Source organism: Gambusia affinis, linkage group LG09, assembly GCF_019740435.1.
Source record: "Gambusia affinis linkage group LG09, SWU_Gaff_1.0, whole genome shotgun sequence".
Lineage (NCBI taxonomy): Eukaryota > Metazoa > Chordata > Actinopteri > Cyprinodontiformes > Poeciliidae > Gambusia > Gambusia affinis.
This window is the reverse complement of record NC_057876.1, coordinates 2,715,934-2,741,495: the sequence shown is the minus strand read 5'-3', so window position 1 is coordinate 2,741,495 and position 25,562 is coordinate 2,715,934. Positions and strand designations below refer to the sequence as shown.

The following is a 25,562-nucleotide window of genomic DNA, read 5'->3' as shown; positions in this document are numbered from 1 at the left end:
AGCTTCAGGATCTGTAATCCCAAATCACTTTGAGTCTAAACAACAGCATGTATCTGCATCTCCATTGACCAAATAATGTCGCAACTTGACATATCTTAATAAAATCAATCCAATTTCTAAAAAAAATTTAAAAAACAACCCTCTTGTTTGTCCATGGAAAGTTTTGGCGATAGCATGAGATGGAGTTTTTTGGCCATTGAAATTGGTTTGTCTCAAAACTTTAATGGAAACATTTTTTCCTCTTCAAACCTGTCGCATGATCCACAACTGGCACAAACCACACAGAAGAAGTTCACAGAAAGTAGTTGGAGGATCACGGCGACGTGACTGACTGTTGTCAACAAACTTATCCACGTATGATTTTAATTGAGTTTCTAACTTAATAGAAACACCATAATAGTGAAATTGTGTTTGTATTGGCAAAGTTTTGCACACATTTGTAGTGTGTGTTAGACATGAGGCACAAACTGGGTGGAGACATTTTCACTGCTTTGGTTGTAAAATATATTAAAAATATACAAATTATAAATATATATATAGTATAAAATACTTGATTTGTCCTTCTGTAACTCTCAAAATAAAACCAAACACACGATTCAAAGAGATGTTGTGGTCTTCCTTCGTTTCTCCCAGATCGGTGGTTGGATGAAGGTTCTCTGTTGTCCCCAGAACAACAGGCTCCTCTGGCACCAGCCCAGGGCCTGGCCGACTCTGTCCTGCAGACACAAAGAGACAACTTCAGGGCCAACACTGCCATACAAAACCGACCCGAAGTAATAAAAAATGAATTTCAACAACATCTGATGAAAAATTAAAATGATATGCTCTTTTAGAGAAGCAGTCAACAACATGCATTCAGTGGGAGGAAACCAGGCTTTTTAACTGTCGAAGTAGTGGCATGAATTATAGAAGAAGATACATTTCTTCTGCTTTTACTTTAAGCAACTGCTACATGTAGATAAACGGCTGAAGTTTAATGTGTTGATATATTTAAACCAGTGCAATATTGCCATGTTGATTTCAATTTTCAGCATTTCTTGCAGAAGGAAATGTTTCTGTGGTATATTGGTACCGTGAAGTGACTGTGAAGTGTTCATTCAGTAAAACTGGGTGAAGCTGGGCTAAATTTGGTCACTATGCCACTGAACCACTCTCTTGATACAGAAAACACGAGGTACTGAACACCTGGGAACAGGAAGTTCAGATGTCAAAGCCAAAAGCAGCAATCAGTAAACACCGGCTGAGCTCATTACAGGAGCCACTTCTGAGTGAAACATTGGTAAAATGAAACATTTCTAAAGGATTGACAGAGGAGCCATGTTGTGATGATGACTTCCTGGAGGCGGAGTTTCAGAAAGAGCAGCAGTTTTTAAAGAGACAAAGGCCTAATTTCAATGCATTCATTTACAAAGTCAAAATTCTTTCAAGCTATGTTTTATACAGTATTTTTATTAACAACTGGAGGTAACATTAATTACTTTGTTGTGCTATAAAGTGCCACTATCTTCCTGGAAAATACATAACACTGACCCTATAAATGGTTTTCCCATTTTAAATGTTAGATTGTATTTTGTGCAGGTAGAACACCAAACACTTTTAAGGACTTTAAATCAAGCTCTTTCAAAACCTTGAAAACACCTTTAAAAAAATATAAGCAGTGGTCATTTGTTTGAAGGATTTCAAGACGTTGTATAAACTGGTACAAACTCAGGACTCAGTGTTTTCTTCAAGAAGTCTAGAACAAGTGAACTCAAGAACCTTTGACCATCTAATTCATATCCAACCAAAGCAGCCTCTGATTCATGACATCACCATCTCCACTACAGTTCCCATGGCTCTCCTCTCACAATGGCAGGTACAACAGCTTATGAGTCTGTCAGAATAAAAACATGGAGTCAAGCTATTACTCAGGAAGGTTGCTTTCTCTGGTGATCAGAACTAGAAATAACTCCGTCTCTGTTTCTCTGCAGAATAAGAAAACAAACTTTTAATTTTGCTCCTGGAAGTCTGAGGAGGGAGGGAAACACCTTGTCGATGTCCTGAGGGCACAGACCAGCAGGTGATTCTCAGATGCTGTGGGTGCGCTCAGCATGTGTTATTAAAAGCATTACAACATTTCCACCAGGACTTACCGCCGTGCACAGAAACGAGCCACCGCCGCCCTCCTGGATGTGAACCTGCTTATCTCATCTGTTGACGACAACGAGAGAGACAGCCTGGTCCTTACAGGATTGGTGCAGAGCTAATTTGAAGCTCATGTGGAAGAGCACAATATGTGTGGATGACTGAAGCGAAAGGGCACAGTCTGGTCTCATGGTGGAACCTGTTGTGTTCCTCAGCAGAAAGCCTTCTGGAATCAAAGGTCGTCGGTCTGTCAGTGGGAGTGACTTCATGCGCTGATTTATTTCTCACTGTACAGTAAACAGGATGTACTGCTGATGGTTGTGTTCACCGTCGGTTGTTGGGGGTCAGAGAGCAAAGATCTCTGCCTGTTACCACTGTACAGAGGATCACGATTAATCATTTAACTCCTCACATCAAACACCAGTGTTTGTGCATTTATTTATTTTTTACACTCAATACATTCTAATGAGGCCATTGGCTTGAAAAGCATTAATTTAACAAGTATTAATATAAATCTAAATAACAGTTTTATGAGCATTAGAACCTAGCTGACAGATCATTTATTTGTTGCTTAATATTATTTTACCTTAAAGTGTCGTTACGGTGATGACCTTTCCAACAGTCAAGGTCAGAATCAAGACTGTTCTGACCTTTTGGGTTTGTGCCATCAGATGAATAGAAACTGAAAATATTATGTAGAGACTTAAGACACAAATCTTCATTCCATCACATTTTAATCATAAAGAACACGTTTACATGTCAGCAGACTAAACAAAACTTGGTAAATCAAGCATCCAAGATTAGTACATAAAAACTTTTAGATTGTTTTTCAGAAGGCAATTACAGTATTTTTTGGCAAACTGATTCATTTACAATCACATGTTCAATTTGAAAATAAAGAAACATATTTTACCCACAAGGAGAATATATAAAGATGAAAATAAAAAGAAGTTTTATTTTCTTATTTTCAAATAAGTCTAAAAGAAAAGATAAACTAAAGTAAAGCTTAAAACAATCTTTAGATAAATTTTCAGACAACATATAGAGAAATTCAATAAATTCCTAGAATTACATTTTTTAATTATCAATTTAACGTCTGACTTTCTGATTTATGATCATAGTTATCACCAGTTTTTATGAACATCAGTTCCAGCAGCATTTTTCTTCTGACAAATAATTAGTTGAGATTAATAAAGACTTCCTAAGCAGTGATAGTCTCCATGGCTGTACAGAAATAGGTAGGGGCAGGACCCAAACAAATTGCATCATCAAAATAATAAACCAGATGACAAAGTATCACCATAGAGACAACTGATATCTGATCAGTGAACAAATTACCTTATAATGAAGTCAATGTGCAATGATGCAGACCAGATGGACTGAAACTAAAACACATTTTAACCAACTGGACCTGAATTCACTTTTATGTCAGCTTAATGAACTCAGCTGAGTTTCCATCGTCATAAAACCCAACTCCAGTATGTAGCGGCTCAGTGAATGTGGTCTGGACTCTGTGGAGGAGAGTCATGGTTTCAGAGACGCTGTAGAAAGACAGAATACCTGCTGTGTGATCCAGGTACACTCCTAGTCTGGAGGAAACTGGACCTGACACACAGATTTGATCATCATTATGAAAAAATGTATAACTATATGTGCCACAATACAATGACCAAGACTTGTCGCAGTATCGAAAATCACTTTCATCTCCTGATCTGCTGATACTCTTGTATGAAACTGCTACTTCAATTTCTCCTTCCCACTCCACCTCCCAGTAACAACGTCCAGTCAGACTTTCTTTACTCAGAACCTGAAAGTATGCAGTGAATCTGTCTGGATGATCAAAATAAAACTGCTTTTTATTCATTTTTGTTGCTTTCCTGTTTCCCTCAGATAATAACAGATCACTGGATGCTGTGTTTGGATCCAGAGTGATTTTCCTGGAATATTTGAAGAAGTCAGTTCTGGTCTTTGGTTTTGGTTCTGACAGTAGAACATCCACCTCAATGACCGTCAGTGAGACGTTTGTCCAGGAGTCTCTCAGGACGTCCTGTAGTTTGTCTCTGAGCTCTGACACAGCTGCTGTCACGTCCTCAAAGTGTCTCACAGGACGGACATTGATGCTGGATGAGTGTGTAGACTCACTGAGTTCTGGCAGTGAGGGGTAGTTGAGGAGAAACTGGTTGTGATCCTCTGTGTGTGAGAGCTGCTCCAGCTCAGCGTCTTTCGTCTTCAGCTCAGTGATCTCCTGCTCCAGCTTCTCCTGAACATCTTTGACTCGACTCACTTCAGTTTCCTGCTGGGATCTGATTTGCTGCTTCACCTCAGAGCTTCTTGTCTGGAGGAGACGGATCAACTCAGTAAAGATCCTCTCACTGTCCTCCACTGTGTTATCAGCAGAGACATTGATGGCCTCCACCTCCTGTTGAAGCAGCTTCACATCTTCCTCTCTGTCCTGGATTCTCTGCTGGATTTGTTGTCGACTCTCCTGGAGCTTCTTCTGCTTCTCATCTCTTTCTGCTGCAGCTGGGACTGTTTCATGGCCTTTATGTTCATCCATAGTGCAGAGATAACAGATACACTGCTGATCAGTACGACAGAAGATCTTCATCACCTCATCATGACGAGAGCAGATGCTCTGCTGAAGATTCTCTGAGGGATCCACCAGCTTGTGTTTCTTTAAGACAGGAACATCGTAGTGAGGTTGGAGATGATTCTCACAGTAAGAAACCAGACAAACCAGACAGGACTTTGTAGCTTTCATCTTCCTCCCAGTGCAGACATCACAGGCCACATCTCCAGGTCCAGCATAGCAGTGGTCAGCTGGAGCAGCTTTGGCTCTGCTTTTCTTCAGGTCCTCCACTAACTCTGCTATCAGGGTGTTTTTCTTCAAGATGGGCCTCTCTCTGAAGGTCTCTCTACATTGAGGGCAGCTGTAAGTTCCTTTCTGGTCCTCTCCATCCCAGAAGTCTTTAATACAGTTCATACAGTAGCTGTGTCCACAGGCTGTAGTCACTGGATCCTTCAGTAAATCCAAACAGATGGAACAAGAAAATCTTTCTCGGTCCGTCTGAACTCCTGTCTGTGCCATTTCTCCTCTCAGTGAGAATGAGTCTGTAAGTTTCACTTCCTCATAAATAAAACTGAACTCTGCTCTAAATGTGACGTGTTGCTGCAGAGAGGGAGGCCTGAGAGCTGTTAGACCAACCACTGATCTGAAGGGAGGGAACAAAGAAATGTGTTGACAAAGAGCAGCAGCAGTAGGGGGAGATAGTAGACTAGTGATTTCAGGAAAAGCTTTGACGTGTGTGCATGTGGGCGTGTGCGTGTGTGTGTGTGTGTGTTTTTTTTTACAATGCAGTAAATTGACAATAGCAGAATAATACTGGATTAGAAAAGGATGCCTCTCTAAACAACACTTTTATCCAGGTTGGCTGTAATAATATCAAAATTAAATTGGAGACTTTTGATTTGATCTAAAACAATGTAATAAAAAAATCTATCTCTTTCATTAAGATTCAATCAAAACCAGTGAAACTATTTTCTAGTCAGAAAATTCCAATCCATCTGGGAGGATTTAGTTCACAGGAAATGGTGCCGATCTCCTTCCAGTGTGAACCACAAATCTTTTATAAAGTTTTCTGAATGTTTCTGCAAACAGGACTCAGAATGCAGACAGAAGTAAAGATTACTGGTTAGAATATAGAGCCAGGAAGTGTTTTTAATTCCCACCAAAACTGTAATTTGTGTTATGAGAAAAATTCTCAAAGTAATACTCTCTAAAACATTCATTTTAATAAACGTGTTTGGATCCAATCAATAATTATGGTTGCATCCACGGCTGAAAAATGCTAAGTATATGGTTAAGCAATTATTCTTCATCAGATTTAATTAGACAGTAGCTCCGATGCACCACACTTTAATACAACAGTAGAAATATAAGCTTATTTATCTTTTTTTCTGTCTAGGGAGGCAGATGTTAATAAGGCCAAGTTTTGGTAACATAAATATTAATATTTTAAAAACTTAAATTCCAAATTTATCTGGATCCAAACAGCAGTTCTTCTGGAATTCCTTAAACTGACACACAGACTGGTTCTACCTTAGTTCCCATAAAATCTTCTGGGGATGTTTTTACTTTCTGCAGGTCTTGAACAAAGACTTCTCTGTGTTCTGATCCTGGGACTGTTTAGCACAGTAAATATACTCCAAAAACACCTGAAAGCATTTCCCCCACCTACAAAGTCAGACTGAAACAGTCCCTATGGATGGAATAAGAGAAAACCTCAAAGAGCAGTGAAGACTTTGCTTTGACAAAGGAAACATCACATTGTGTCTCCGAACAAACCCCTTAAATAAATCCCATTTAGGTAAATATCCTCAATTCTTCTTCTTCTGTTTTTAAGCTGCAGGCATGTGTTAAATCAGCATAACAGACTGACTGGACAAAAGCTCAAACAAACCAACAAACACATGAAATTGATTGAGGTAGTAGAGGCCTTCATTACTGATGAATAGAAATAGGCTCTATTTATGTCCTCAACTACAAACTGCAAAGACGAAACATCTTCAAAAGTGCAATGATCTGATGTGTAACCATAACTAATAAAAATATATACACAATGTGGACTCTAGAGGATTTTCTCCTTTTAAATTGTGCCATTCATTTTTCTCATTTCTTTAGGTTTAAGAATAACAAAAGGTTTCATATGTTTCCCTTTTTTCCTGGAGGATGGAGGATGGAGGATTAATAATAAAACTATCATTAATTTAACAACAGATATTTTTGACTGAATGATTTTGGCTTGATTTGTTGAAAGAGTTGTGTGCAGCTCTGAGTTTGGATTCCAAACTCCACCCCAGTGCAGTAACACATTCTGGAAACTGGTTCCCATTGCAGACTGGATTCCACCAGATATTTCACATAGGAAAAAAAAACAACATAAATATTAATTTGTTTTGGCTATAAAGACACCCTGGATTTTACAGCAAGGCTTGTATTCCCTCAGTATCGCCCATTAGTAGTTTATCTACAAATATAAATGGGCTAAAGACTTCTGAAGAAAGTTACTGGGACTCCCTGCAGTCATGGCAGTGGAATGGTCCAACTGAGACGTGAGAAATGTTTGGATGAGTGTTTGAGCATCCTGAAAGAGAGCTGCTTTAGGGAGCTGTTTAAAATAACAAAATATAACACCAACGTTGTTTACATAAGAAGACAGCAAAATTGTGAATCTCACTGAAATGGTTGGATTTTAAAGTGAACTCCACAACTCTTGACTGAGGTAGATAGTTTGATTGGATTTAATCTATAACACTTTATATGAAATTTCTTTGTTTATTTTAAATGCAATAAACTCAGAGATGAAACAGGAAGGAAAAAAAAGGAAAGGTAGAAAGGTGGAGGAAATATATATCAAGTGGAGCATCATGGAGAAAGTAAATGTGTTGGGTTTCATCTTAGCACTCAGACAACAATTCTGAGTTACACACTGCCAGACAGGACAAGTTAAAAAAAAAGTTGTAATACATAGTGAATCAGCCAATCACATTGGAGCATCACGATCACATGTAATCTTCTAGTAAACATGTATTGAACGACCCCGTCCAAAGTGTTTTATCATTTCTAAATTCTTTACATTTGTGACTCTTTCTCTTTCCTTGAAGGTCAATAGACTTGTATGTCCCATAGTTAAAAACCTCTTTCTCACATATATTTAAATTTGATCAAAAACTAGTGAAACTTCTGATAGTGGCTTGAGATAGTTCAAATTATGCTGCTCTTACTTGTTTTGGTTTCAAGTTTACGTGTTTTTATAGAAAATAACTCCAAACTGCAAATATGTGCAGAGCTCCAGTGTTTCTGCTGCACCGCCATAAATATTTAAGGCCTTGCTTCCTGTAAACAAGCATGCAAACCCCCAATCAAAGGTGAGGATGTGCTGATTTTAGGTTCACAGCTTGTTTTTTTGCTTATAGGAAATGCTCAGCTCTTGCAAAAGTTTCTAAGTTTCTAAGAGTGGACGTCCTGCTCAGTCCAATACATTTGTAGTAAAATACAGTTTTGAAATATATTTATATTCCTCCTTCAGTTTTATTTAATTAGAAGTATTCCTTTTAGGTTGCTGTAGTTTCAGACAGGAAGTGAAGTTTAAGTGGAATGTGAGGTTAAAATAAGCGACAGTTGTTTTAATGGCCAGTATATTAAGAACCATTCTGCATTTATTGTTTATATTATATTTTATTCATCATTATGTCCCTTTGACCTTTTATTTCTAGATACAGTCTGGTCTCAGAATGATGTGACATGTTGACGGTTGAAGTGAAACTTGCCCGTTGCAGCGTTGTCGCATGTTGACTAAGTTCATAAGTTAATTTCCTGTCTGAGACTAAACTAGAACCTTTTGTTGCAAAAGGTGCCAGTGAAAAATAAGGAATCAACATTTTTAAGTGTTTATTCTGAATTTAAAATGACCTGCAACTCTAATTGAGATCAAACAGTTTGAAACACGACTAGAATCGAGAGTTTATAACATCTTAACGAAGTCTAACCGCACAATCAGATCAAATCTTTAAACAGACATAAAGTTATTTCTTGCAATTTTATTTAATATTTACTGTATCACCAACTAAATACATTTCTTATATAAAACAATTTTTTTTTTTTCCCCCAGTAAGTTTCAAAGATGCCAGAAAACATAACCAATTACTTTTTAATGATCTGTGCAAACAACAACTAAAAACATAAATGAACTTGGGAAGTAAAACAGCTTTAGCTTTAGATAGAACTGGGTCAAGACTTATTAACCATTCAGAGGAGAAAACTAACTTTCCATGAAACATTCCCAAAGCCAATTTCATCAGGAAACCAATTACTTTTTAACACCTAAACCTTCTTAAAATCATTTCAGTGCTGGATCAGACGTCAGTCGAAGGCAGCAGGATGGGAGAAATGTGCTGGATGTGAAACAGGAACTGTTAAAATCCCATTACAGGGATGTGTGGCGAAAAACAATCTGAATGTCATCAAGCTAAACTGACTGTGAAAAAAGAAAATAAGACACGGCATTGATTTAATATCACAGCTTGTTGCTAAACTACTGTAAAAATGACAACTGTAAATTTAAATCACTTTTTACACTTGCAGCTAAAAACAGCAGGTGTTTTCAGAGAGCAACCAAAGTCCTGCTCTCACTGCTGAGACTGGACAAAAAATGATCAGGCACAAAATCATTTCAGATGTATGTGCTATTCATAAGGAAATTCATGGGTTTGAAAGTTGAACATTTGACAGAATACTAAACCTGGGAAATGTCTGTTTCAAAGGATTCAAGTTGAACATTTATGAGGTTTGAAACAAATTTTCACAGTTTATTTTTCAGATTTTTATTAATGTGGGAAATTTTTTTTAAAATTGTGTCATTTATGACCTAAGATCACACATCTTACAAGATCTCTGATGACATTTTTTTTTTGTCTGGCAAATTTTGAATTCTAAAACTCGGAAATGTCCAAATTTTGTCTTGCAAATTTTCAACTATCAGTCAGAAATTTCTGAGTTTTTTCCTAGCAGATGTTTTGACTTACACACTCAGAAATTTCTTTGCTGTTTTCCCAAAAGTTTTTCTTAAAATTATTGAGGTTTGTGGCCCACATATACTGTGTTTTATCTACAGTGTCCCTAGTATTCTGTAGTAGAGAACAGATCTGAACCAGTGGACAGCACCTTGTTTCTTCTGCCTCTAGACGTCTGAAAGCCCGTCTCATCTGATCCAACCGCGGCGCAGTAGTCGGCCCTGAAAAGACCCCTATGGGGAACCGATCCAACACGCCGATGGATTGATGAAACTCCCCTGATCCTATCTGAATCCCCCCGCATGGCGTGGCTTTACCGGCCCTCCTGAGCCGGTTTCGGGATACAATAACGTTTCCGTTATTGTATCCTCAGAGCTGCTTTGCATGGCAGTCCTATCTGTCAAAGCGCACCTCGTTTCCGGGGCTTTCTGAAAATCGGCCTGGCGCTCCGGAGGGAGCCTGCTTCCACAAATCTTTGAATTAATAACCTCACCCTGAGCACAATGTGTCCATTTCCCCCCCACCACTATTCTTTCTGCGTGCGATTTATGGCTCTGAAAGAGAAGGCGCTGCCCCAGAGGAGAGGAAATGGAGGCAGGGATTTGATAATCCTGCCTCTGGTGCCTCGTGTGGGAGGCAGCCTGCTTGATTATGCCTGAGATGCACCTGCTCTTAACCTCATTTCCCTCAACATCTGGTGGAGGGGTTTAAGTTAACTACATAATCATGTGTGATTATGGCCCCCTTTCCACCTGGTGCCTCTGAAGAGAAAAAGATATAGTTCACATGTGAATGATGTCGGCTTCTGAAACAAGGATTCCTACAGACACTGCAGACAATCCTTTGAGAGCCGGAACTTTCTCCATGGCTTTAAATAAAGCTCAGAGTTGTTGCAGACGGAGTTCTCATGTGTCAGTTTGTAAGCGAGATACAAATGGGTACTTGAAAACTGCATCTGGTTGGTCCTTTGATCAGGGTCACCAGATCTGACTGACAGTTTCCAGGCCAAAAGCAAAATAAAACCTTCCCAAGTCCAAAACACATCTTGTGGCCCATTGTCATCCACTGCATTCACAGACTTGTGAGAATTCACAACACTTTTCTCTTTGAACTCAATCTGACGTGAGTTTTTTGTGGCGCTGCGTCATTTTAAATCATCAAGTTGCCCTTTGATTTCTGTTTTCTAAAACTACTGCATAGTGACACTTGATTAACCAATGATTATTCATTGATGATGTCACTTTTGACCAATTCTAGATATTTCAACATAAACTAACTAATAAGACAACAAAGCATTTTATGAAAAGCCTCAACTGATCAATCTGCAGCTGTAGTTTGTCCTAAAACAGAGGAACTGAACCCACTTCCCTCCGACAACGTTGTCATAGTTTATCGTTATGAATCTGCAGAGGTCACCAAGACTTGGTGAAATGAAAAATAGCTAATTAGTGTCAGTGTCACATGTAATTCTGAGACGCTCTGCCAGCATTTAGCATTCAATGCGCAAAATAAAGTTTACTACATTTCTGGAAAATGTAAAAGATGACTGCTAGCACCACTCACTGGCCTGGGGGAGTAAAGACAGCGGTTTGGAATGTTTTTTGTGTTTCATTATGGATGAAAATATTTCTGGAATCAGTCCAGTGTGGTCCAGTAGGAGTCTTTATGAGTGCCACTTGTTTCTCTTGTTTTAGAAAAAAACCCACACATTTGGTGTGGGCGGGGCCTAAGTTTAAATCCCAGAGTTAAGGAAATGTTGCAATGAAGTATTAGCTAGCAAGACCAGAACTGAAAGCTAATAGTGTCTACATTGTGTGTGGATGAGATGTGTATGAAAGTTTTTACATATTCAGTGTTGTGTTTGAAAAATAAGGGAAATATTCATCCAGATGAAAGCAAAAAGACCCCGATGTGAAAGAGTTACAACAGACAGAATGGATCTACAAGATATCATACAGCTTGACGAACAATAAGCACATTTACCAAAGCAATACTGAAACAGTCCATTTCAAACAAGAATGAATATTTAAATACAGTTCATTAGAAAACGACGGTAGACTTGAGGATTGAGACTTGAATGCCCTGAGACCTGTGTGGAAATCAAAGAGTGAGTCATAAAAGGCTCCTCTGATTATTTTTTCCCCCTTTGTAGCTCTGCCAAACTGCTATGAATTAATTATTACTAGAACCAGAATCCATGACTGAAAATCCACTTTTAATTGCAGCCAGAGGCGAAATTAGTTTTTTGATTGGTTTGGTTTTACAAATATATGCTCATCTGACACAAAACCAGTTGAGTCACCGCTAAAGTTAAATAATGTTGCATTACAGTATTCTCTACTGGACTATTTAAGAAATACATATAAACTACTGTAATTTGAATTTCAATATAATATCTGGATAGATTATCAGTTGCACTCTGGATCTTCTCAGTTCAAGGATTTTGTGTAAATGTGTAATGATACACATGGAACAGCAGGAGGAAATAAATAATAACACAGAACAAACCAAACATGTTGTTTATGGCACTGTGTATGGTATTGTTTAAGTCTTAACTAATATCTTCCAGGATCTGAACATTCGGATTGTTGTAAAATGCAGGTAAGACATTTACTACTGATGACTACCAAACGTAATCCCACTTTAACACATTAAAACTAATTGATGAAGCAGATTAAACTTCTTTATTCTTCTCATGCTCCTGCTTATGTGTTATTTAATTTCCTACATTAAGGCCATTTTAAATGTCTTTATTCAGCCTCGTTAATCATTCTACCGATTGAGGGTATAGATGATAAAGTTCTACATTATTTAAAGGGAAAGGCATTTACCCTTTAAGGAATATCAGTCTTCCTCCGTTCTGAAAAGTGTGTGACATTTCTAACACCATGAATCTGTTAACGAGTTTTAGTCATTTGGGCATTTGCACATTAATGTAAGACACCTAACAGCTTCTGTCAGACGTGACTGCACATTCAGAGTCGTTTAAAAAAGGTCTGGAAGGAAAAATAGCCTTAAAGAAAAGTTCTCTATTTTTCCCAAGCTACTGAGCTGATGGATTTTCAGACTCACACTGAGGTTAACCCTCTGAGTAATCCCCTATGGAAACGTATCTGGTGGCCTAACATCACTGCACTCCATTTTTGCATCAGATTTATCATTTAATGTTTTTCAGGGAGGGATTTTCTTCCCTGCTGGTGTTTTTCCACAGTGACTGAACACTGAACGACACATAGTTAAATATTTTTAAACTGGATTCTGGTTTATTGCTTACTGCTTTGCATGCTACGCAACCACTGAAAAAAAAAAAAAAAATATATATATATATATATATATATATATATATATATATATATATATATATATATATATATATATATATATATATATATATATATATATATATATATATATGAATTTATAATGTGCATCTAGAAGTTTTATTTTTATTTATGCATTGCTGTGCATAATTAAATTTAAAAAATACTTTATTGATCCCACAGGCAAATAAAATAATGACATTCTCAACAACAGACTTATAGAAAATCAGGCATTTACATAAAAGTTTCAAACACTCAGCTTTTAATTTGATACTCCACTTCTGCTTATTGGCAAGTGAATTTGCATGTTAGCTAAACATTTAGCTCTGAAATAGAAAAATTTTAAAAGCAAAATAGTTAGTTCAGAGCTACATGGTTAACTGGCTAACTAAACCTTTAACTAGCCTTTAACTAAATATTTAAATTGAAACTACATGCATTTGGTGAACTAGATATTCAGGTTACTTATTAAATTACTTAGTTTGAAACTGTAAGATTAAAGACTTAAATATGACTCTGAAAAACGAATTCCCATTTGTTCTCTTGTTGTTAATATTTGACAATGTAACTCTGTAGTTTGAAGTTTGTGGTTGTAATGTCGCCAAAAAGATTTGTTTGTGAACGTGTTTGCAAGACACTCTCCACACAGACGGTTACCAACCGACATTTTCAGGACATTTTGGGAAACAACTTTTGTCTCTGAGCCACAGTGGAACCATCAGAGTGCAAATGACTGCGGCTAACGCTGCGCTAACAGCTTTAGCCTTCTCTCAGCCCTCTGCTCGGGGGACGTGTGTGAGCCAGCTCTTCTGAACACAACATGACTCACATAGTGTGAGTCTTCCCAGAGCAGCCGTCGTTTTGTGTTTCCGCCACAACGGAAGGAAACCGGTTGACCAACCCATGGAGCAGACCTGCTGTTAACTGTTTAACAATTACGTCTGTGTGTCATCCGCTGGCACACGACAGGAAGTTGACAGGTGCGCTGTCTGTTTGACAGTAATATATTACATTATCTCAAACTCTCCAGGACTTTGCTCTACGTCAAGGTGGCAGTTTTAATAATCGAACCTCCTTTATTTGTTCCCTTAATAAAAGAAAACGGGAGCCATGTGTTGAAAAGAAAAGCCTCACAAACAAAGCAATAAATTGATAATGTTGCCCTGAGCCGTGTTTCTGCAGCACCATATGTGCTCTAACAGCCTGTGGGATGAGACATAGGGGCTCTGAAGCCTAAAATAGGGTAGCGCTGGTCTGACAGTATGAGCCAGGAACCGGAGGGGAGAGGAGCGAGGGGATGACAGAGAAAAATGGGAACTCTGCTCAGATTTACTCCAGCGGCTCGAATCGGATATTTTTGCATGTAATGTCAGCGTACAGGTGCCTCTGTTTACAAGATGTGCTCAGCCGCCCCATCACAGGCAGGGAGTGCAGTGAGAACACAAACTGGAGTTTTAGGCTTCAGTGGAACACCACAACCGAGTTGAACTTCTCTAGCTGAGACTCGATTGCTTCCAAACTTATCCAGATGTACATGTTGGAATCTGTTTTTTGTGCATAAACGGTACATAACTCGCACTTTATAAACACTTTTAGCTTCACGTGTGTGGTACATTTGGTCCTGCATGAGAGAAAAAATACCTTGGAGTCCTTTAGTTCAAATTTTTCTGTGTGGAAATACTTTGACAACCCAGTATTTTCAGCACTATGCACATGGTGGACTTCACTGTTGGAATTGTTGAAAACACAGCAAAGAAGAAGGTCTGTATTAAAACAAAACTGAACTAGTCAACCGGTCCACATGAAAGATACGTTGTGTTCTTTAAAATGGACATGTTACTTTTAAAGGGGCAGTATTACGTGTTTTCCAGGCACATAGTTTCCATTTTATAGTACAACTAAATAAATATGTTACCTTCAATTATATATCCAATGTAACTATAAAGAAGTCTGAGTAGGTAATTTCATGCCTTGAAATTGGGCCTCTGTCTCTTTAAAAACCTCCTGCTGTTTCTGAAACTCCGCCTTCAGGAAGTCATCTCAACATGGCTCCTCTATTAACCCTTTAGCAACGTTTTTATAAGCGACTCACTGAGAAGTAGCTCAGGGAATGACCTGATGTTTTTATTGATGGAATAAAAAGTCCAGAAAGTCGATGTTTCGTCAATCTGGCCCTTTAAAACACGGTGCTGGCTGCATCATGCTGACACGGTAGATTACTTTTTTTTTCTTATCAGAAAATATTAAAATCTGGATCAAAACTATCACCTTATGGGAGAAAGTTTTATAATTTGATTAACTGAAACTATTACAATAGTGTTATTTTCTTCCAACAACGAGATTGGGAACGAGACCATTCTCACAGTGAAACATGGTGATGGCAGCATCAGGCTGTGGTTACTTTCCTCACATATTTTTTATCACCAGGTGCAACTTATGAAGAGCTCCAAGTATCACTCGGCTTTGAAATCTGTTGACTTTCACCAGAAAGCAGAGGTTGAACAGGGATTTCAATGTTGGTTTAAGAGTGTGCATACTGGGAGCAAATGAGATATTTTATTAAAAATTCTATTCTTCTCAGAAGTACATGCTAAATTACATTTTGAATCAGATTAAGAAGTCTGTTAACATTTCGTTCCTTAATTTGGTTTGTTTGCTGAAAGCAAACACTGAATGAAAAAATAATCATAACTTTCTGACTCAACCTAGAGAGAAAGTCATCAGAGTATTCAATAATGAAATGATTCATAATTCATAATTTACAGTCACAGACACAACAATTACAGCCAGGATGTTCTCTATCACTACTATTCCACTAGTTCATTTGTGCATATAGGAAGATGAAGTGCTTCATGGGACATTTTTCATCTAATGGTTTTTTGTTACTGACAAAATAAATATAGGATTCATATTTAAACAATGATCATTAGTGAAGCAGAATGTAGTTATGTGTAAGAATCCACAAGGTAACAAAGGACTAAATGTAACAATTTGTTCTGTAAGATTTGAAATCATTTTTATTAACAAGGAAAGTTAATACAGTTTTTTATCTGATGTCCTATTAATTACAACCTGTTATTAATTTTACAAGCAAAAAAATGCACTAGCATGAATGAAATTGATTATTTTTTCCTACACAGTGAAATGCATCTGAACTTCTTACACAGGCAGAAAATAACTTGAGATTCACACTGAGACTCAATTTCCGACTCATTTTGTATTTTGACTTGAGAACAAAGCTTCTAAATACAGATTCAGGATTCAGGACTTTGTTTTTGTTGCCCTGCGCAAGGATGACTTGCAAATACGTGAAGCTTTCATTTAAATAAATAAAGCTCAGCTGCCTCGACACTCTTTATGACACATTATATAATGAAAGGGGGCATTTTATGGGATGAGTTGCTGCTAATTAAACCAGGAGTTTAAATACAGAGACATTTTCTTTTCACTGTCTGAAGTTAAATGAGACCAAACGTCTTTTGTTTTAGATCTATTAGAGTTATTTAAATTTTTTATATTTGCTATATGCCAGAGATCTTAGCATGAACATTTTTGAGGAGTTAATTTTTGTAACATTTTTATCTATAATTGAAACCCATGGAAGGAAACAAGTCATTCAGCTCAGCAGTAATTCCACCAAATATTAATATAATCCACTAATTTATAAAAATCATTTCTAAAAATCTTTACCATAATTTATCAAGCGTTTCCTGAGGACACTGATGATTTATCATTACACCACTTTAGATGAAATCTGTCTAATGTTTATGATCTGCCAACCATTTTCTCTCTATATTGCAGTTGCCCTGTTATACTGACTTCACTTCCTTTCTATTTTTTTTTCTCCTTCCTCTCCTGATGAAGGAATCTTGACGAGCTCATCAAACTGCCCTCTGAAACAAATCTGAAGGTGAAACACTAAAAAAGGTAAATTAGGCCATGGAACCGGAAGGAATCGACTCTTCCAATCATTGAACATTTAGCTGCTGGGTGCCACTCTTTGAACGACTCACTGTTCATGCACAGCTGGTAAATGAATGCCATGCTCTGTTGGAATCCAAATAAAGGTATACATTAAGCCGCTGCTGAAATTTACACTACATTTGCTTGTTATTTACCAATGGAACCGGACCGGACCGGACCAGAACACGGCCTGGGGGATAAAGATAGGTGAGAAACGACTGGCTCTCTGGCTCCATCATCTGCTGTTGCAAAACAAAACACATCAGATGTTCTGGAGTGATTCTGTCTGTATCGGTGGCTGACTTCCCTCCTCGGTGCAGTCTGGGTTTCAGATTTCTGCTGTTGGTCTGGTTGTCTGACTCAGGCGTGTTGAACTCCAGCCATGGAGGACGGCAGGGCAGACTGAAGGGTTTCACCTGTCAGTTAATGTATATAATAAGTGCTGGTGCTCATGTTTCGGACTGGAGAATGTATTACTGTTATTATTTTTTTCTCTTTGTCGTTTCATCAACTTATTCTATTGTGTTGTCATTTATGTACAGCACATAGGTCCAGTTTTAAACCTGATATTAAAAGTGCCTAATAGATAAGTTTGATATTGATGCTCTTCAGAACAACAGGAAAAAGGAGCAATAAAACTGTAAAAGGCCAAACGAAAAAACAACAAAACAACAGAAGCAGCGTCACAACACAAGAATAAAAAGCTACAAAGCTGTTGCTTTGTAGCTTGTTTTCAAGTCACAACAGAACTGTAAAAAAATGACAATGTAACAAAAGTTCCATCAGAAATTACACTGAAGCAAAATTTATGTTGAAATGAAAAGTATGTATGTCAAAATAGAAGCTATTCTTAACTTCTGTTTTAACATAACATGTGTTGTGGCGTTTGGTTTTTGTATTTCTTTGACTCTTCTGGTCCACTGTGTTTTACAAAAGATCAAAACCGAAAGCCACAGTCAGACCACGAACCCAGAAACACTGTTTTCCCTCCAACTTGACTCTGGTAGACATCAGCTGTAGACATGCTTCTGTATGTGTGGAGTCTGGAGCCGCAGCTATTTATAGGACATAATCAGAAGCAACCAACTGTTGCGTTGATTTGTATTCAATTCAACATCTGACAAAACAGCAGCAGCAGCAGCAGCATGGATTTATTTGGTTCTGCCTCTATGTGTGTCATCTGGCTTCATGAAGACGCTCTGGGCTCAGTGTAACGTGACTTCAGCTTTAGGTTGAACCAACCCACTGCTTGAAACTCCTCCGTAGATTTCTCAATGACTCAATTGAAGATGTTCGAACGTTGCTGTGGCGCTGATTCCTAATCAGCAGATTCAAACTCTCAGCCTCCTTCAGCATAAACATTTGAAACTCACACAAATTCCCTGGTTCCTACAAAAACCAGACATGGATTTCAGACTTTTCCAGGTCGAGTCCAATATTTCCATATTTGTCTGTTTGTTAATATTCAGAAAGCCTGAACTCATCACTCTTTTTAAGGCACTGCTAACTAAAAATTTGTTTTGATGATCAACAGATAGAATGTCAATGCTAACCTTATAAAGTTGGCATTGAACTCAAACTACAATTTGGTGCACTCTAATTTCTAAACGGTATTTTTTTTTTCTTTTTAGCATTTGCATCCAAATGTAGAAAATGATTTCTTGTTTTCACTGACAATGACACGTCTTTAATCACAAAAGGTAAAAAAAAAAAAAAAAAAAAAAAAACCCGTATGATTCAGAGTCACTTCCATCTGGGTTGATAACAGGAAGTGTGCTGAACCATTTGAATTCAAGCTGAGTACGTTCTGCCTGCAGCGCAGTCTCTCAGCGCCAATCTCTGCATCTGAATAAATCATAGAAAAGGAACACATCTGGCTCCTTAGCGAGAGCGCTGCCGACACAGCCAATCAGAGAGGAATGTGACAATAGTACGGGATAAAAGGTAGAGATAAAAAAAAGAGAATGAAAAAGGGATGTCAGAGCAGTAGGTTGAGAGAAAAGGCAATAAGAGGAGTGGGAGGAAGTAAGCAGCAGTGAAGTTGAGCTTTTCAATATTGCTCAAAGACCGAGATGAACTCGTTTGTTGTTTAAATGGGGGAAATAAACACTATATTTTGAAACTATCTGACATAAAAAAATGATCTGAAACTCCCTCGTCTCCAAAAAAACCCAACAAACACAAAAAAGACTCAATAAAAACCCACTCAGGTCACAAACAGTTATTGTTTTAAAATTTGTGAAGTCTTGGCCTTACTAAAAGTAAAAACATTCAGCCGCATGTTCAGGAACGACGTCTAACATGAACACATGGTTTCTGATATCAGGCTTCAGAGCTGAACAGTTTAATAACCTTTAACTGTGATAAAACATTGATGCAGTCAAACCAGGCCAGACAGCATCATTGAATCCTCTCTACGACTAAATAAAGAAAATCTAATAATAAATATTCTCCAAAGTAAATGAAGCTAAGAAAAGACATGCCAATGATAAAGTGCACATTTACAGCATGAACCAGACCTGTCTCTTCTGGTTGGGTTCCAATCAGTTCAGAACAAGAACAGAAGATTTGGATCGTTTGGAGAAATTTGCAGCTTGTACAGGTGCTTGCCATTGACTACCATTGACTGAAAAAAATAAATAATTTGGTCACTTGAAAAGGCTCCAAAAGTCATCAATGGATCAAATCTGCTGTGTAGTTTCCATTAGTGCTTCTCCAAATGCCCACCAAGTTTGGTTTCTTTAGCTCACTTCCTTGGTAGAGCTGCCTTAGACTCCTATTCATTTCCCAAAAACATATATAGGACAAAGCTCTCCATAGGTGGGTGGCATTATAACCAGAGTAAGTCCACTAAACTCATCTCCTTGTGCCAAATTGATAGACTCCCAACATCTCCATATTTCGAGACTTGAGTATTGTACGTGGCAACAATTAGAAACGTTTTTTTAAAGTGTGTTTGGGTTTGCTGAGTTGGTTTGAACTAGTCATTGATTTCCAGGTCAGTGCAAAAAAAAGAGAAAAACAGTCAGCCCACACCCAAACCAATCTCACCAATCTGCTGTTATTATTAATGCCCTCCTACAGCCATAACAAAGTACGCTGGTTCCAGAAATATGAGGCTGACTGTGTGCTGCAAACACAAGTCCCCCCACACACCCCAACTCTTCAGCTCCATAAATCACTGAAACTTTCCTTGTGCTCCACAGTTTCTCCACATTCTCCATTCATCAAGGAGATCATAGGAGGACCAACATTCCTCTTATGGGCATCATATTATCAGTTGCTCTACTTAGCTCCAGCTATCCCGAGCATGTGTATTTGACTCATGTTAAATTGTCCAGACTGCAGGAGATCAGCATGACTAACAGTATAATAGTCAGCAAACACTTGGTGGAGGCAAAAAAAAAAAAAGACAAGACTGCAAGCAGACTGAGATGGAAGCAGCTAATTCAGAGGCCGCAATCTATTTATATCTCTGCTAAATAAAGACTTGGTCTGCTCCTCACTGGGAATGCTCCAAAAACCTTTCATTGAAAACTGTAACGCACAAATGCTCTCATTTTGCAGAAGGCTCCACAGAGCCTTTAAGCTAATTTAGGGCTGAGCTAAGAGGGTGAGAGAAAAAACTGAGTAATGTGACCTCAAACTGGCATTTCCGCCCAGTCAGATTAATGCGCCAGCACATTCGAGTCGCAGGGAATCGGTCTGCTATTAATGATGAAAACGGACCTGAGAATAAGGTCGGGGTCAAAGGGCCGGCGAAATAAATCGGCAACGTTTCTTCTAATTAGGCAGGTGAAAGGCCGAGTCCAACGCAACACAAAATACTTCAACTTTATTATAGAATATAAACCTGGTCAGAAGTTTACATACAGCCCTCAGCATCATCAAAAATATATGAATAATAATACAACACCACTGACTTCAAACAAAAACTTGAGGAAAAACTCAGATTTTTGTTACTAAATATTCACATATATACTTGTGATGAAACAGATATTTGGATAAATGTCTCTTGTCAGGTCGCATAGTTTTTTCTAGAACTTCAGCACTGATCTCATGCTGCCCATTTGTCCACTGTGTTTTGGCAGAATGAGTCCACTTCCTTTGAGATGGACGGTTTCTATCTCCAGTCACAGAGCCGGGTCAGCCGGTGCTGAGGCGTACAGAACAGAGGTCACCAGCTTTCCACACAGCCAGTAGTTACAGACCTCCAAATGTCCAGGTGACCTTCAGGTCAGTCTAAGGACAGAGGGCAGAAAATTGAGCGAATGTAACGCAGTGTTGAATTTACGATGTAAAGCCACTGGACTGAACCTTTTACTTTGACTTTACTTGAAACAATGAAGTTTGTATCCTACGTCTGATGTCATGACTCAAACTTCACCAGGGACAGATCCTGTACCAACCAGTGTGTTGTGGTGGAGCCGGGCTTAAGAACAACTCACATAAGGAGACCTCAGTCCTCGATGAGTCTGATGACCTTTGCTGCAAGTCTTTTCTCTCTGTCTTTACCCACTTTCTACTGCTCTCAAATAAAGGTTGGCTGAACCAAAAAGAAGAGATCATTTATTAGTTTTCTTCATTATTTGGAGTAAACTAAATGATTTACCTAAGAGTTACTTATATTTGTCATTTTAAACACACAATGGATTCAGTTAAAAAATGTAATGAATTGAGTTAAATGATCATAACATGTTGAGTTGGATAAATGTAATACATTGAGTTGGATAAGCTTAATTGAATTATATGTTACCAACTGAAGTAATTAAGTTGGTTCAACAGATTTCTTTCTACAGTGCAACAGACATTACATTTTATCAAGCTCTTTTGTTAAAATAGTCAAAGCAGAAGGCAGAAGAGCTCACTTATCTATCTATCCATCCATTTTCTGTTCACTCTTGTCCCTAATGGGGACAGGAGGGTTGCTGGTTCCTCTCCAGCTACGTTCCAGGCGAGAGGCGGGTCACCCTGTACAGGTTGCCAGTCTGTCGCAGGGCAACACTTATCTATTTTACTTTATACTGTCACCACATAATCATTTTAGCAAATGTGTGAAAAGCATAATGTTTTTTAGAAAAGTTCAATATTGCAGCTTTCAGACTCACTGAAATACTGAAACACTGTTGCAGAATCATGCAACTGTTAAAAACTGTGAGTGAAATGCACCATTAAAATAAATGATCACCATGGCCACGATGGGCTTATGGGAGCTTCTTCTCTGTGTGTTGCTAGCTTGCTGCTGTTAGCTGCTGACTGGCAGCTCAGCCTCAGTCTGGAGTGACGGCTTCACTTCACACAGACACTCTCACAGCGTCACCTGTATGTTACAAATCTCATTTTTCTAGCTTGCTGGGGAGATTAGTCTTGCTGCACATCACAAATGTGGCGTTAGCATGAAAGAAGCCTTCCGCTTAAATAAATTATGTGTAAAATTGTGCTCTGTATAATATGGCGGGTGGGGAGAAAATGCAATTTCTGTACACCTGCTTGGATGGTAATCTCAGTTTTCTGTCTGGAAAGTCTCACGATTTTCTATGACAGGTTCTTTTTTTCTTTCTTTCTTTTAATTAGTTCCTATATTTAGATTTTCAGCGAACAATTTTTTTTTTTTTTCTTTCCGTCTGCAGTTTGAGACTCCAGTGGGTACACACATACAAGCTTTCCAAAACATGGATAATTAAATGAATGAGAACACGGAGAGCGATTTCAGCCGCCCCGCTAAATGACTGGAGTCACGCAGCAGTTTATTGCTTCTTGTATTCTTCTCCGCCCCCTTGGAGGTTCATAGACAAACAAGTGATTATTATTCAAAACTGCGGCTGGCCGTCCTACCTCATTAATGGCGGCCCGACAGATGAAAGACCCGAAAAAGTCAGGAGATTATGTGTTTGTGCTTCAAACAAGTTTTCACCCACGTTTTGATGAATAGCTGCTAAAAGGCAAAGCACAGATCAATAGCAAAATGCTGATGTGAAAAACTCTTTAAACCACATCAATCCGTCTGTCCATTAGCTGTAAAAGCCTTCAGCGGAGGGCTGCAGGGGGCCGCGGCCCGGCTTAGAGAAAGGTAACACACGGGTCAGCGGTGAATAATGAGGCGGTGAACACATGAGCAGTAACACACGCAGTCAAATGATAGAAAACAGCTGTTATGGATGCAGACCGGTGACATCGGATCAGGGATAACATTACTCCTGATGGAGTAAAGCTGTGGAGGATGGCTGTGGTACCTGGATGTCAGCAGCAGATCCTTTAGATCCTGGACGTTAGCAGGTGTGTCCTCCGTTAACCCGGCTGCTCATTGTCTTCGTCCTCCCTTCAGTGATCCGTCTGTATGAAACGGGAATACTGAATCCTCATCCAGCAAATCTGGCTCATCTTCATCTTTGTCCACAGCCAGATTTTATGGAAGATGAACAACAACCAGAAAGAAAGAAAAAACTGTTTAAGCCATCACTGTTGCTAAACGTTTAGCAGTGTTGCCCTCTGGATCAATGTTGATATCATCCAGATTAGGCCTGTCACAGAATCTGACAGAATTCTGACAGATTCTGTGGCAAAACTTTGCTGGACGATAAATCGTCCAAGAAGGTTTTGCAATAAGCGATAATATTGTTGTTTTGAAGAAATATAATGGTAATGGCATGATGATGCAAGAATACATTCTCAAAGATCAATAAAGTTTACATTCAAATGAACTGGAACTGGAAGACATTCAAAATATTCAAACGAAACAAGAAAAACAACAAATAAAATGAATGATGAAGGATGATGAAGGCTCCATAAACAAAATGTTCCTAGTGGAGACCAAAGCTCCGCCTCCTTTACTAATCCAGTTATTGGTAGAGAGAAAAAAATAACAATAAATCAGCAATTATTGAGCTTGTTTCATCATGATCATTATCATAATTGATTTATTGCCTATTGTGACTGACCTTAGCTTGTTCCATTGATGTGTTTTGTTGAGGCAAAGCAAGCTGACCACAACAAACTGATCTGACAAAACACAGCTTTAATCTTTCTGTCTGAAAGATCGCTTATGTTACATGTTCAAATGTTGGAGTTGTTCAGTAGTGCTTCTCTGGTCAGTCCTCTTGCATTGTGGGTAAAGTGTATTGGGAGCATAAGAATCATACCAACCCTACTGCCTAGAAGCGGTGAAGGAGAGATCTCCACTCTAAGCAGCATAAAGTTTGTGTGATTGTTGTGAACATATGAGACAAAAACTGAAAGTTGGTATTTACTGCAAAAAAAGAAAAGAAAAAAAAAAAAAGAAAAGTGACTTTACTGCCATTTGTCTGCTGTTTTGGCAGTTGAGAGCATTGCATTATGGGTTGTTTTTGCCCTCAGTGTTGTTAAGTGTATCAGTCATTTTTACAGAGTGAGTCTTTCAGTTTCTGTCAGCAGCCGTTTAACTTTGGAGACAAGAATTTCTTAAGGCTCCTGGAACATGTTTTGTCACAATGGAGGGAATAAATTCTGTAAAAAAAGACCAGGGGTGCTTCTGACGTCTTTACTACGGGAGAGTAGCGATGAAACTGTCAAGATCTGAGAGTTATTGCCGTCACACATGATGAACACGAAAACACAGCCTGACAAATGATTTCACACTTCAACATTAAAGAAGAGATTTTTGCAGGATCAAAATGCTTCTCTGTTAGGTTTTCAGATGGCCCTGAATTATTGGATTCTCAGGAATAATTTCCAATTGTGTCAAACTGTGTGTGTGTGCGTGTGTGTGTGTGTGTGTTGGGGGATGCTGGAACACATTGCTACAGTTAAATCTAACTCATAAACCACTCTTCACTTACTGGTGTTCAGGAGTACCTCTTTAGTTTTTATGCTTCAGCTCATTCTATCACTAGTGATGTCTTCTAGATATTTGAAGTACTTACATACCTTAATAAATTTGGGCTTTTAATTACACCAGGAGTCTAAAGGGCCCTCAAGGGCCAATGTGCTGCAACTTTAAGATGTTCCTCTCCTGCACCACCTGAATATAATAATGAGGTCATTAAGGCTCTGGAGAACTGATCTACACAAGGAGCAGGTCATTAAGACATTTCATTCCACTGTTTTGTACCTGTGGCACATCTAAAAACTGCAGGACAGCAACTGGAGGACTGGAGTTTGAGACCCCTGAATTACACCTTTAACTAACACAAAATCCAGAATTGGGTCCACAGGTTTGTCTTGCGAACTTCCTTTAATCCACACCAAATCAATGCAACATATACAAGTTCCAGTTTATTACTGTCAGTGTTTTGGTTAAGTTTCCTTGAACGAAGAAACTAAACACCTCAGCTTGATTTCATTTATTAATATTGGTTGTTTTTCCAAAATAATGACCAAAGTTTCACCCTCACAGAAAAGGAAATTGTTTGGGAACCTCAAGACCAATCCAGGAACTACCAGTCCTGTCCACCAAGATATTTAGTGATTTTTGTCTGAAATAGAACAAATCTACAGTAAATGTGTGCACCCAGGATCTTTCAACCCTCACAAAACAACAGTTCAAGTGTCATAGCTTCATATCTCCAACCTTCTTTAAATATGTAGAGTCAAGTTCAGGAAATTATT

The 25,562-nt window shown here is 38.4% G+C and overlaps 1 protein-coding gene across 1 annotated transcript; it reads right to left on the bottom strand.

The window, feature by feature from the left end:
- Positions 1-2,841: 2,841 nt before the first annotated feature.
- LOC122837351 (tripartite motif-containing protein 16-like) lies at positions 2,842-5,221 on the bottom strand. The gene has a single exon (XM_044127658.1). The coding sequence runs from the start codon at positions 5,210-5,212 to the stop codon at positions 3,548-3,550; it is 1,665 nt and encodes a 554-aa protein (XP_043983593.1). The 5' UTR covers positions 5,213-5,221; the 3' UTR covers positions 2,842-3,547.
- Positions 5,222-25,562: the final 20,341 nt, after the last annotated feature.

What these genes read in the sequence shown, in the direction of transcription:
- LOC122837351 (XM_044127658.1), bottom strand. Translation starts at nt 5,212, where the DNA reads ATGGCACAGACAGGAGTTCAGACGGACCGAGAAAGATTTTCTTGTTCC.